Source organism: Canis lupus, chromosome 13 (genome assembly GCF_011100685.1).
Source record: "Canis lupus familiaris isolate Mischka breed German Shepherd chromosome 13, alternate assembly UU_Cfam_GSD_1.0, whole genome shotgun sequence".
In the NCBI taxonomy this organism is placed as follows: Eukaryota; Metazoa; Chordata; class Mammalia; order Carnivora; family Canidae; genus Canis; species Canis lupus.
The window spans coordinates 61,580,921-61,594,723 of NC_049234.1; the positions used below are offsets into that span (position 1 = coordinate 61,580,921).

General features: G+C 37.4%; 1 protein-coding gene across 8 annotated transcripts in view; it reads left to right on the plus strand.

Annotated features, from left to right (window-relative positions):
- The window catches only part of SLC4A4 (solute carrier family 4 member 4), a 343,382-nt gene that overhangs the window by 192,220 nt on the left and 137,359 nt on the right, over positions 1-13,803 (plus strand). For all 8 annotated transcript variants that reach the window (XM_038556290.1, XM_038556288.1, XM_038556289.1 and 5 more), the window contains one exon: positions 306-382. In XM_038556290.1, coding sequence (XP_038412218.1) covers positions 306-382 — 77 coding nt within the window. The remainder of the gene's footprint in view (positions 1-305; positions 383-13,803) is intronic.

Consider the following 13,803-nt stretch of genomic DNA (forward strand, 5'->3'; position numbering starts at 1 on the left):
AGCCAAATGAGAGTAAATTCATTTTTATGCTTATTGTTTTAGATGTTTCTTTCAGAGTTTAACTCATCTTGAAATGAAGCCAGGTAATAAGACTTAAACATGGTATTTGGGATTTTACATACTTTTCATTTAACCATCTTTGTGCTCCAACCTGTACTCTGGAAAACTCTTCAGGAGAATCCCAGTGGAGCTAAAGCATCTTTGTCATTCTCATCATCATCTACAAGTGTTTACGAAGTATACAACCAAAGTCTTGTGTTTTTGAAAAGAAGTCTTTAATTAGGGTTCACCTTTGTTTTTTTCAGGTAGCCCAGCTATGACCCATAGGAATCTGACTTCCTCCAGTCTGAATGACATTTCTGATAAACCAGAGAAGGACCAGGTAAGCAAAGAAATCACTGATATGTGTAGATGGTTTTGGGGTTTTTTTTGTTTTTTGTTTTTGCATATTATCTGAGGGAAGGGAAAGCACTATGTGAAGGGCTTTGAAGTTCAAAGATAAGAATTGGTCTTGACTTTAACCTTCACAGATGTATTCTCTTGGGCATTTTAAGTCTTGGAGCTACAGTTGTCTCCGCTCTAAAATAGTAATAATAATCCCTACTGCAGGGTTATTGTGAAGATTAAAAGAGATAATTTAAGAACAAGTGCATTGATAAATTATAAAGGTTTAAGAAATGCTGACAATGGTTAACTTTTGAGGGATACATCAGATAAAGGTAATGATAGCTTTGTTGGCTGTATATGTTTGTCTATTAAACCATAGTAAGTAGCCTATTTGACATGAAGAGCAATTAGGTTTTGAATCTTGATTTACTTAATTTTTAAAAACGATTTTCTTTATTTAAGAGGGAGAGAGGGAGGAAAGGAGGGAGAGAGAGAGAAGGAGAGCACAGGGGCAGGGGGAGGGAGAAGCAGACTCCTGCTTGCTCTTAACCTGAGCCTAAGGCAAATGCTTAAACCACTAAGCTTCCCAGGTGCTCCCAGGTGCTCCCAGGTGCTCCTTGATTTACTTTCTCTTAAGAAGAATATGGTAGAATCTGGGCCATTTTTTTTCAGTCGAGTGGGTATCTGGACATAGAAAATAGTGACTGGGCATAATTTTGTACTTTACATTAAAGAAAAAATGAGTTACTTTGGACTAATTGGGTGAAAATTCCACCTGAATAAATAAATCTGAGTTATATATTCTAAGGCAATGGAGACTTACGACGATGTGCCTCTTTCATGGGCAGCACTTACAGTAGTGACAGAGGTTTATAGGTCTTGGTAAATTCTAAAAGGTACAGGAAAGGTGAATTTATGTTCCTTCTTGTGAAATGGCTTTTGGATTCTTTTTCCTTCCCTTCACCAGCAACACCCTATTTGGGCCTTCATCATCTCAGACTGGATTTGCTAGAGAAGCTTTGCAACTAATCCCTTGTCTCTGTTTTCTCCTATTTCAATGACATACTTTTCCTATAATTGCCCTTATGTTTCCCTCCTGGATTAAGTTTAGAGTGGCTTCCCATCAAGTGAAGTTCAGATTTCCCTGCCTGACTTTCAAGATTCTCCGAAATCTCCTGTTGTCCTTCTTATTTTATTTTGTGTTTTTCATAAGAAGAACTCTCTGCTTTGGTCAGGCTTAATTACGTCCCTTACATTGAGATTGATTCTTGATTGCTAGAGCTGTTCTCCCTTCATATGCTAATATGGATAGCTCTCCTCCCTTGTATTTGCCTCCCCCTTGAAGTGACAGGAGAAGTTCATTTAAATATAGGATACACTAAAACTCAATCCACTAGGACTTGTTTAGAGTTGCCCTCAAAACTATTTGGCAATTTTGGCTCTATTCAATATTTACCAGTAACGTTCTATTTCTGTGGTTTGCCAAGGGCTTTGATACTGGATAAGGTAGTGCACTTGATACAGGATAAAGCAGAGTTAGGAATATCTGGTTGACAGACTTTTTTGAAAAAAACAAAACAAACAAACAAACAAACAAAAAAAACACAACTTCTTTTATTATGAACAGTTCTCCTGCTAGGAATTTGCCAATAAGCAGCTGGTAAATGCTGGCTAAGAGAAATTTCTTACCTTTTTGAGTGTCTTCAGATCTGGGCATAGGCAGAAGGAATTTGATGGCTTAGGATGCATATTACATAAGCTTTTGATTCCAGTGTTGGATGAAATATGTTGGAACATAATGATTTGGGGGTGTTGATTTTGCTATAAAACCTGTGTGATTATAGTACTTGAAACCAGAATCTTTGATGCCTATTATGAACATCTCATATTCATCGAGGTTCATATTAAGAGAAACCAGGAAGATTTAATTCAGGAGTTTTGTTCTTTTTGTTTTCAATGCTGGAAGTGAAGGTTGATGAATATATCATTAAAAAAAAAAGACTTTATTTATTTGAGAGAGAGAGAGAAATACTAAGAGTGCAGGGAGGAGGAGGAGCAGAGGGAGAAGGACAAGCAGACTTGACACTGAGGGTGGAGCCCCAGGCAGGGTTCCATCCCAGGACCCTGACAGATCATGACCTGTGCTGAAACCTAGAATCTGACACTTAACCAGACGCTTAACCCACTGAGCCACCCAGGTGCCTCTATTTTGTATGTTTAACAAAACACAATATATCATTTTAGGAGCAACTGTCCATCTACATTGTATCTATTATAGTACCTGCAGTTAATCCAATGAGTTCTTCATCCCACAAAGAGGAAGAAACTTCCTTTCTTTGCTTCCCACCAAAGAGTTTGAAAAGTTTTGGAACTGACCCATGATCTCATCTACAGCCAGAGGCAAATTAGAAATTCAAAGTAATATTTTTCAGTTTCTGTACATACTATTTTAGTACTTCAAATACAGAAGTCTCTGGATCATTTTAGGTTGAGAAAAAAAATGGGTTTGTAAAGAAGATAAAGCTATGGCAAAAAATACCACACAGACTAAACTCAGGCTTTTATTTTTTAACCTTTTTTTTTTTTTTTCTCTGTTTGGGTAGGAAGAAAAGGTTGCCAGCCTCAAATTTGTTTTGAAAAAGCTTTTATAATTAATTAGCCAATGTCCTGGAAATGATCTTGGCAGCAAAGTCAAACTTGTTCTGTATGCTTTTCCAAGTTGGCCCCAAAAACTTCCATCCGACTGGAACCGAAGTTTCTGATTGACTGATTATTGTGCCTGGCTACGATTTGAACAGTTGCAGGGGTGCCTCTCCACCTCCTGGAGCTATATAACTTCCCAGTAGCACAAGAACTCTGGGTTTAACATTCAGAGTTATGAAGAGGAGCAGAATTTCTTTGACAGCAATATAGTGACAAAATTTGAGGGCATATTTTTTATGAGATTCTGTTTTGGGAAAACAGAAGAAACAAATCTGTGGACTGCACTTTTTCTCTTTGGCTCTGCCAAGCCTATGTACTTAGGATTTCAGTAGCGGCTGCCTTATTGAAAAATAGCTCAAAATAGTTAACAGCAGAGGAGCGTAGCCAAAATTTAGGTGATTCAATGCTTCAACAATATTCCAACTTGGATGTTATATTTATTAAGGAGAAAAGCACCTGGGGAGAAGTAGATCAAAAACGAAAAAACACATCTGGAGCTCATCTACTTGTAAATCTACATAAATAATCTCTTCTATTTTGTTGCTAAGGACAATTTTTTTTTTCATTATCCAGTTACCTTTCCCATTTACCTTAGATTGATTTGTTTTTCTGTCTCCTTTTATCCCTTTTCTGTTTTCAAAAGAAAAAACTTACAAGCACAATGAGTGCTTGTCAAATGCAGTGGCTTCGTTCTGATTTGCATTTGAGTATAAAATCAGCTGTGAGAATATCTTTTTTATCATTTTACTTCTTAGCTTTAACTCTAGTAGAAGTACCATGCCAAGTGGTACAATGACTTTAAAAGGGCTTGACGTTTTTCTCAGGTTATCAGTAATAGAATAACTTCTCACAATTACATGATCAACCTTCAGTGAAATTGCAGTCTGGAGACTACAGTGGATGCAGTAGTTGTAGAAATACCTTGCAGATTCTCAGGGAGACACTGCTCATATAACCTTGTAACTTCTTATCTAGTTATGACTTTAGCTAGCTTAGCTGAGAACCTGTCTATAGGTCTGCTGGTGGAACTTGGCCAAGGTTAATTTCTAAAGTGTATTATAATCATTTTTGCCTATTGCCTATTATCTCCCAATGTATTTGCCTATCTAGATTTCTGTTTTTGAAATCCGTTTTTTGGTTTGTTGTTTGTTTTTTGCAGAGATAGACCTGGATTTAAATATTTTGTCAGAGAGTAAAGGATGAAACCATTAAAACCATGTATAAGTTTGAAATTGCTAAGCCATGACTACTTAAAATAAAATCTAGAAAGACACATTTCGTGATCAAACAACCCCTAATCCTTTTCTTACACATATGTAATATGAGAAGGAGTCAGCTAAGTTCAGCTGAGATGATTTCTTCATCGTTTTGAAGGTTTCCTACCTAAGGCTCACATTAAGCTTCCCTTTGCATTAATAGCTATTTCATATGCACAGTAACAGAAAAATGCAATAGCATCTCCTTTTCTTTTTCACAGCTCAGCCAGAAAGCCCTCTAAGTCATACCAAGCACTGGGTGGTCCCGCTTCCCTCCTCAGAGAAGGTGCTGTGGCTCAGAAAGGCTCATATTTTCTGAGGTTATAATACTTGTCTTTAGCACATTTTCAGGGACCATTGAAACACTGCAATGTTGGGAAAACTCCAAATGGAATCACATCTGTGAAAACCTGAGAACAAAGGCATGTTGTGAGGAGGTGGTTACATTGTTAGATGTCATTAGTCACTCTGGTTTGAGCTTCCCTGTGGTTCAGCGATGACAGCTTTTCTTCAGCCAGGTGTCCTTAATGGGACTGGTGCAGCCAGTGCAATGATTATCTTTGGAGTCTCTTTCAAAGGGTGTGAGCTAGCCACTTAGATAATTAACAGGACTGATATTTGTTATCATCTTTTCCACAAGAAATTTGACCTTATATAGCTTCCTTTTCCTGACACTCTCCCATATTCTTAAAGAATTAACAATCAGTGGTTATTAGTAGTGTTTGAGAAGTGATGTACTGATTTCAGAAACCTCGTGTCTCGTTGAAAATTGGGGCAGTTGAATTTTCCCATTTTCATAATGCTTTCATGAAAGCACTTTCATGAAAGCTGTTTATTTGAATCAGAAGGCTAACGCTCATTTAAAAACAGGTGCTGTGTCAGCTTGAAAATGAAGGAGATTAACCTGTCTCAAGTAAACTAAACTCTATCTTGTATTTTCAGGTAAAGAAAAGGGGAGTTTATTGTCAAATTTAGGATTGTGATTTTAAGTACTTGTGAGGCTGCAATAAATTTGAACTTTTAAATCACCCCATAACTGTATGCTGCTGTGATTTGAACTAATTCATTCATTCAGAAAGTATATTCTGTGCTAGAAAGTGTTCTTGGAGGTAGATATAGGGTTCCAGAGATGAATGAGACATAATTTTTTTGACTATAAAGCTCCCATGCTTTTGAGGACTGGTAGACAATAAACGATAAAAACAAGTAAACAAATGAATAGTGTGATTTCACACAATCACAAGTACTGCCTTGAAAATATAGCAGGGTAATGCGAAGAGGTACAGGACAGCTATTTTAGGTAGGAGGTTTAGCCAGAAAGAAGATACAGGGGAAGAGGCTTCTAGGTTAAGCAAAAATCAAGAGTAAGACTTTGAAGCAGGAATGAATGTGATGTATCCAAGAAATTGGAAGAAGAAAAAAATAAGTCTAGAGTGGTTGGAGCAAAGGTAGCAGGTGTGAAGTAGTAGGTGAGGCCAGGGAAGTTATACAGGGGCACCTTTTAATTTTTATTCTAAGTGCAGTGAGACACTGTTTTAGGAGTTTTACCTGGAGAGTTGGATGTACTGATTGACATTTTAAAAAGATCACTGAAGGGCAGCCTGGGTGGCTCAGCGGTTTAGCGCCGCCTTCAGCCCAGGGTGTGATCCTGGAGACCCGGGATCGAGTCCCACATCAGGCTCCCTCCATGGAGCCTGCTTCTCCCTCTGCCTGTGTCTGCCTCTCTCTCTCTCTCTCTCTCTGTGTGTGTGTGTGTATGTGTGTGTGTGTCTCATTAATAAATAAATAAAATCTTAAAAAAATAAAAAAATAAAAAGATCACTGAAGATGCTGTGTGTTAGAATAGAGATATTTGCCAGTGTTCTGGATCCCCTGGGGGTGTTCCTATGATTAAGCATTGGATGAGCACCACAGTGCATTTAAACTCTCAGCTCTAAAGACCCAATAGCCAGTTTCTTAATATATTTACCATAGATATCAAGATCTTATTCTTGTCAGTGAGGGAAGTTCTTCTGTTTCACAAAGTATTTTAAGAAAGAAAAAGTTTCTGGGGCGCCTGAGTGTCTCAGTGGTCGAGCATCTGCCTTGGTTCAGGGCATGATCCTAGGGTCCTGGGATCAAGTCCCTTCTCCCTCTGCCTATGTCTCTGTGTCTCATGAATAAATAAAATCTTTAGAAAAAAAAAAAAAGAAAGAAAAAGTTTTCTATTAATTAGGCTACATTATTAATATTAATAAAATATTAAACTATTTTAATGCATCAGAACTGGACATAGGCCACTAAGAGTGGTGAGACTGAGCTTTTGAGTGATTGCTTCTCCACCTCCAGTTCTCCTATTAAGGTTACTGCTGGCTGACATCAGACAGGTCACGTGGGTGTAACACATGACTCATGTAACCTTCACTGGAGGCCTCTCTGAAGAAGTGACAAGCATCTTAGTCTTTATTGTTCAGAAAGGAGGATTAGTGTGTAGGAACAGGACAGAGCAGCCGAGTGGGGATCTTGGGCCCCACTCTTAGCTGTCCCTGTGAAGAAGTCCAGGAGAACTATAGGGCATTTCCATATTTGGAAGGCTTCATGTCTTAAATAATTAACTGGCATATTTTATATTCGATGGCACTTTTTTTATTTTATATTTTATATTTGATGGCACTTTTTCCCCTCTCTTCAATAGGTAGCATTCTACCTGTATTCCAATACCATGAGTATTCTTAATATATTTAAGAGAGTCCTAGAATGTCATCAACAATTATCTTTGATGGATATCTACTCTCACGTCACATGTTACCTATTTCTGAACATGACTTCATTAAAAAAATAAACAACTTTTTTCCCTTGGAAGTGGCAAATTGTTACACAATCAGAAAATAGCAATGCCTGTGATGAACACCCTAAGAGCCTGGTTAAAAAACCTTTATAATAGTTGTAAATATATACATGGAGTTATTCTTTATGTACTACAGTAACATTATTACTTGTACATTTTTTAAACTTTAGCTTTTTTCTGATTCAAAGGCATACAAAATTGCTGTAAAAAATCAAACAAAGCAAATATGAATAAAATAGTGAAAATTCACAAATTCTCACCCTCAAAATAACCATTATTAGCAGTTTGGAGAGTCCTCTAGATTTTTCCTATGCATAAAAATTATACACTTATTTATATAAAATACAAACAGGATCATAATGTTCTGTAGCTGGATTTTTTTAAAGCCTAACAATGCCACAGACATCTACCTTATTCTTTTGAGAGGCTGTAGTCCACATATTTTATTTAAAATCATATTTTATTTAAATGATATTCTATTATAGATATTTAGTTATTTTCATTTCTTTGCAATTACAATCAAGCTTTTAAGAAAATTCCTTATGGTAATTTTTTTTTCTTGCATTCTTTAGTGAGTATTTCTGGAGGAGAAATTTTTATAAGTGGAATTGCTGGCTCACTGTGTATTGCCAATTACCTTCCCAAAAGATTATACCAATTTGTGTCCTAGATTTTTTAAACACTTTAATAAATCCTCCTCCACTACTGGGATGCTGTATGCCAATCAGATTTGAGTTTTTCCTTTATGATTCACTCCAGTAAAAGCTTAGCGACTCCAGTTGCTAAAATGAAAAGAATCTCAGTCCCTAGCATCTGCCTCCCAGATCACTTTGGGGGCTTTTTTCAGAAGCTTAAAATATTGAGGATAAAACTGGGTTTATTCTGCCAGTCTAATTGGATCTCTGAGCTGGCTAATCCTCCTGTCTTCTGAGGTTAAGAGGTGAGAAGTACAGTGACAGCTGACTTGGCCACCTGTATGTTTCTTATTGCTTCTGCTAAAGGTGTTGCTTTCAAAGAAATCCTTCAGGCTTTGTGGAAATTTCCTTGGCAACCAGGAATGGCTTCATCTCAAAGGCCCTTCGTGGTGGTCAGCATTTGGAATAAAAAGGGAAATTGCAAGAAGAGTTGGTTAAGTATCCTCTTTGAAGCACTGTTCAACACTCTTTTGCAGCTTTTCTCTGCATCTTCTTCCTCTCCCTGATATCCCACCTCCATGGGAATTTTGAATGAACTTACATCCAGACTATAAAGTTAGTTAAATGAAAAGTTCATGCCGTATGCGGAAGTGCTTTATTAGGGACTTTGAAGGAGTGTTGTTGTCTGGGATAACTAATAAGGAGATCAGCAAACCATTCTTTACATGTTAGGGAGTATTTGCAGATTTTGCTCTTTCTTTATTTCCCTCTCAACAGGGAATGCCTGCAGAGTAGATTTGCCAAGAGGCCATTCCATGGGAGGAAATTTTTCTTGCTCTTCTTCAGAAAGAGAAGGGCTCCCCACTGTTTTCCAGCCCACTTGTCTGATTGATCCAGTGGCTAGTTGATTTATTTGCCTCAGCAGAATCTCATGACCTTAGCAGTCACCAGCAGAGCTTCCTGATTTCTCCATGTGTTACCACCAATGGTCTGGTTACTCTCTAGAACTGAACTGAAATGGAAACAACCATCCTTTCTTTCCCTTCTGCCTCCATGTTAAAAGAAGAGCAGTAATTTTTTCCTACAGTCTGAAAGACAGTAGTTAATTATGCCAAACTGGCATTATTGCCTCATCAGTATTCTATGCATACACATATGAAAGGCGAGAGAGTAACAGAGTCATTGTATAGGGAGCCATTGTAATAATTTTGAACTTCAAAATGATCTGCACTGTCGTTGATTCAGGGGGCTTTACCTGATTGTATTGAGTCTATTCCCCTTTAAAGAATAATTAATAATAATTAACAACAACTAATATAGTTAGGCATTCACAGTAATGCTTTGGAGTTGATGTGATCAACCCTGTTTTACATACTGGCAAACTTGAGGCAGAAAGAGATTAAGTAATTTCCTCAAAGTTAAATAGCATCTAAGTAGTAGAGCTGCATTGTGGCCCTGGAGCCTCTCCTCTTCTTAATGAGTACAGGGATTTTACCTATTATTTGGATTAGGGTCTTTTCTAGGTCCCAAGGCACAGGTGTCAAATTGATAGTTATTGCCCTTCTGTCTGTTGTTGAGGCACTCATTTTGCTGAATAGGCTAATCACCAGAATTACTACTAAATAAACCAACAATTTAAAAAAATCTGAAGGATCCTGTGGTGACCAGATGTTTGTGCTTCCACAGTGGTTAGAAGACTCAACCAGTAGTAGTTTGGTATGTGACCATACTCTAAGTGGAGGTCAATGAGAGAAGGCTGATATAATTAAAAGTGTAATAGATGATCTTAGATTGTGAGTCTATCCAGCTGGAGAGACCAAATAAACTATGTAGTGCTGACAGTAAAGTGCAGCAGTCCAGTGAGAGACAAGATAACTGTGTGGACCAGAACCATCAATCAGAGAGAAACAAGGGATTTTAGAAGCATCTTTCCATTTTAGAGAACATAAAGGACAGGAGATAAGAGTTTTAGCTAAATAAAATACTCTTCTTTGGAGAAAAAAGTAAGAAATGGGGGAAATAAATTGGGTTGTAACTATCTGCAGTTTAACCATACAAGTGAATGATTTAGTTTATCCAATAAATGGAAACTACTGTGATTTAAGATTTTTTGAAATCATGACCCCCAAAGCTCCCAAATTTAATGAAATACAACCAGATTTCAATTTTTTTTAAATCATTGGAGTTTACTTATAGAATTAGCAAAAGTAGATTAGTTAGCTTGTTGATTTGCCATGTACCATCGTGGATACTCACTTCATTTACAGATCCTGACTTGTGCTTTGCTGAAACACCCCATGGTTCCTTGACTTTCAGGTTGTTTGGTATTCATTCTCACTATAGATATGTTCACCTTTTGACCATTAGTGTGATAGATACACATCATTATAACTTTCATATTTTTTTTCTGGTAAGAGGAAAAGCAATTATTACTGATTTTTTTTATGAAGATGATTGCAGGAGTAGTTTAAAGACTTAAATAAGCATGTTAAACCTTGACTGCTGTGAATCGTAGTTTCCTGTTTCATAATACAGGTATTATGATTCAGTCTGAACTGCCTCCTCCACAGGGTTGTGGTGAGAAAAGGAACATGCTTAAAACTTTAAAATACTATACAAATTTAATTATCGCTGTCATTTTCATTATTTAAATGTGCTACTGGTTTTTATTTTTGGTTGGTTTTACAGTAAGATTGGTGGGATGGAAGTCAATTTCATTTCAGATTTCATTCCTCACCTTTCAAATTTACATTGCTAATTTGGCTCTTTGGGGTTTCATACTCAACTTTTGCACTCCCTGCTCCGCCTGCACTCTACTGAAATGTGTCTGATTGTCCTTCTGTGAATATTGTTATCGCATGCATATTTCCATCAGACCCAAACGTCTCTTTTCTTCTCTGCTTTTCCAAGTCCTACCTCTTCTTCAAGACCCAAGTTAAGTGCTACTTTTTCTGTACATGCATCCTTGAACATTCTGGCTCACGTTAATTACTCCTCTTGTGAATTTCTGACACCACCTGGCACTTACAACTCATCATTTCACAAGGATGCACTTGTTTGCTATTTTTTTTTTTTGCTATTGTTTTTTATATGTATGTCTCATCTTCCTGTGTGCAGAAGGGAGGCAGAGGCAGAAGGTTTTACTTATTTATTCATGAGAGACGGAGAGAGAGAGGCAGAGACACAGGCAGAGGGAGAAGCAGGCTCCATGGAGGGAGCCCGACGTGGGACTCGATCCCGGGACTCCAGGATCACACCCTGGGCTGAAGGTGGTGCTAAACCGCTGCGCCACCCAGGGATCCCTGTTGATGATGATTAATCAAGAGTGAATCAGCTTCCACTTACCCTTTCTTGAGACCTTTTTGTTGTGCCCAAGATCGCGAATCAGAGCAATCTTGGGCACAACACTTTTCCGTTTTAAAGGCTGAGAAATTGAGTATGAGAGTTTCTCAGAGAAAGGTGATTTCTAGAGTATTGTTATCTTTTTCTTTGGTGACTTTAAAAATTAGTATTTCTTATGATCACTGATAGAGTATTTCATTAGGTTAACCAGTTGCTTGAAATGAGCGTTCTTGCCCATCTCGTACATTTAAAGTTTCTTTCTTTCTTTTTTTTTTGGCTAGGACAATTATGCAAATGCTAACATTTCAAATATAGTTTGCTCTTTCATTTGTTACAATCCATTTACACATTTTTCTCATAATGAAAGCTCAATAGAACATAGTTAACTGGCTGATTGACATAGCTTAGAGAAAACATCAGTTCTTTTTTTTTCCCCTTTATTTAAAACAAAGTGTAGTGTGGCACAAGGACATATTGGAAAAGCCAACTGTCAGCACAGAAAGATGTTCTATTGCAAGATGACATGATATTGCTCAGTTTTCCCAAGCATAGCTCATTTAAATTATGGACTATCCAACATTCTACTTTTAGATATGAGCTACTTCATTTGTATGAAATTAGTGAGAAATTAGGGGTAAGACATATCAAATTTGGAAAGAATTTATTATTGACTGGAATTTATTATTAAATTTACAGTTCCATACATTATTATAACCCGGTTTTGCTTATGCATTTTTCTATAGTTTAGATTGCCAGGACAGCATTTAGGGTAAAGATCCAAGTATATTATTGAAAATAAGAAAGAACAAATCAAGCTGAAATTCATGTATTAGGATGACTTGTTTCAGAAAAACCTTTGGTCAGAGTGAAATGTTGATCTTTTCTCCTGGTGTTTTTATTGCATTACTCATTGTTTCACAAATGAAACTTACTGGTAAAGCCTGTTTCAGTATCAGTTTATTTGTGATCTTGAGAAATAAACAAGGGGAATTCCAGAAATTTCAATAAGTAGTCTCTATATGATGGTTTTGTGTGAGGAAAAACTAGGTACATAATTTATTGCCTTGTTGAATTATGATCTCTAAGAAGACGTCCTCAGACACTGCACCTAAGAAAGAAAATCTTGTTTAGAAAAATAACAACTGCTACTAGTATTTAAAATAGTTGTGGGGACGCCTGGGTGGCTCAGCGGTTGAGCGGCTGCCTTCGGCTCAGGGCGTGATCCTGGAGTCCTGGGATCGAGTCCCACATCTGGCTTCTTGCAGGGAGCCTGCTTCTCCCTCCGTCTATGTCTGCCTTTCTCTCTGTGTCTCTCATGAATAAATAAATAAAATCTTTAAAAAAATAAAATAAAATAGTTGTGAAACTCTTTTTCTAAGTGCAGGATTCTCATGGAGTAACTGTTGTCATCAGGGGGTCATGAAAGCCTCTGTAAAAAATGTCAGGAAGGGATTTTCTTGGGATGATGGCAGTGCTGTTCCTGTGCACCCCATGTCTTCATAGGACTCTGCAGGAAGTCCAGCTAACGCAGGAGAGTGTGATGAATTCTTTTGAAAACCCTGGATTCATGTCACATTTTGGTTTCTAGTTATACTTCTAAAAATTCCTGTGGTTTTTCATTTTTAAAAGCTGTATTGAAGTAGGACAACATGCAGGTTTTATTAAAATAAAAACCAGAATAAATGAAAATGAAAGGCTTTTAGAAGATTCTCCCTTTTCTAAAATTATAGTACAGACTGTATGCTCCTGTCCATATATATTCTCTAGTCTGTGCTTTCATGGTCTATATTATGTGTTATGGGTTGAATTGTCTCATTTTAGCTGTGCGTTCTTGATCTAAATCCCCAGTTTGTAATATCTCAGTATGGAAGGACTTGGAAAAAAGGATTCAATAAAAGGGATGGAAGATTTAGAGTAGTTTTACCCCACCAGAATTTTCTGGATAATAAGTGTGTTTTGCTTGAAGTAGTAGCGAAGTCTGGGTTTTATAATCCCAGAGATGTTGGTTTAAATACTAGCTTCCTTACTAGCTGAGTGATCCTGTGCAGGTACTTAACACCTCTGAGCCTTAAAAGAGTGAGTAGAAACCTTACCTCTCTGGCCTTTTGAGATAATGTGTGTGAAGTACACCCTGGAGAGAGATGAGGTGCTTGCCTTCTCCTGTCTCCCTGTGAGTAGCGCAGTAGGATAAACCATGAAATAAAGCCGTCACTGGAAAGTGGAGCAGGTAAAATAAGTGAAGCAACATACTTTTGACTTTTGATGAGATTCAAGAGCAAGTAGCAAAATAGAACACTGGGGTATTTTAAATTTTTATTAGAATAGCTCTTAATGTAGAAGGATTCTATATTATATAGCTCCTATATGAGCATACACGTGAAATTTTGTAGCAGTGTTTTCTTTTTCCTCAAAGTAACAGGCTCCTAGACAGTTGATAGTACGTTAAGAATTGCTTTGCGTTCCCACAAACCATGATGGTTTTTCAATCTGAGAGTGTAGAAGACTGATTAAGCACTACGAGGAAATCTAGAAAATACAAGTCAGGCTTTGCACTGAAGGAGAGTGCCAAGACCTCCACTCGTGGCTTAAAGCCAGTTGGTGGCTGCCCAGTGCCTTTTCTGATGAACCCAGGATCCCGAGCATAGCTTTTAAA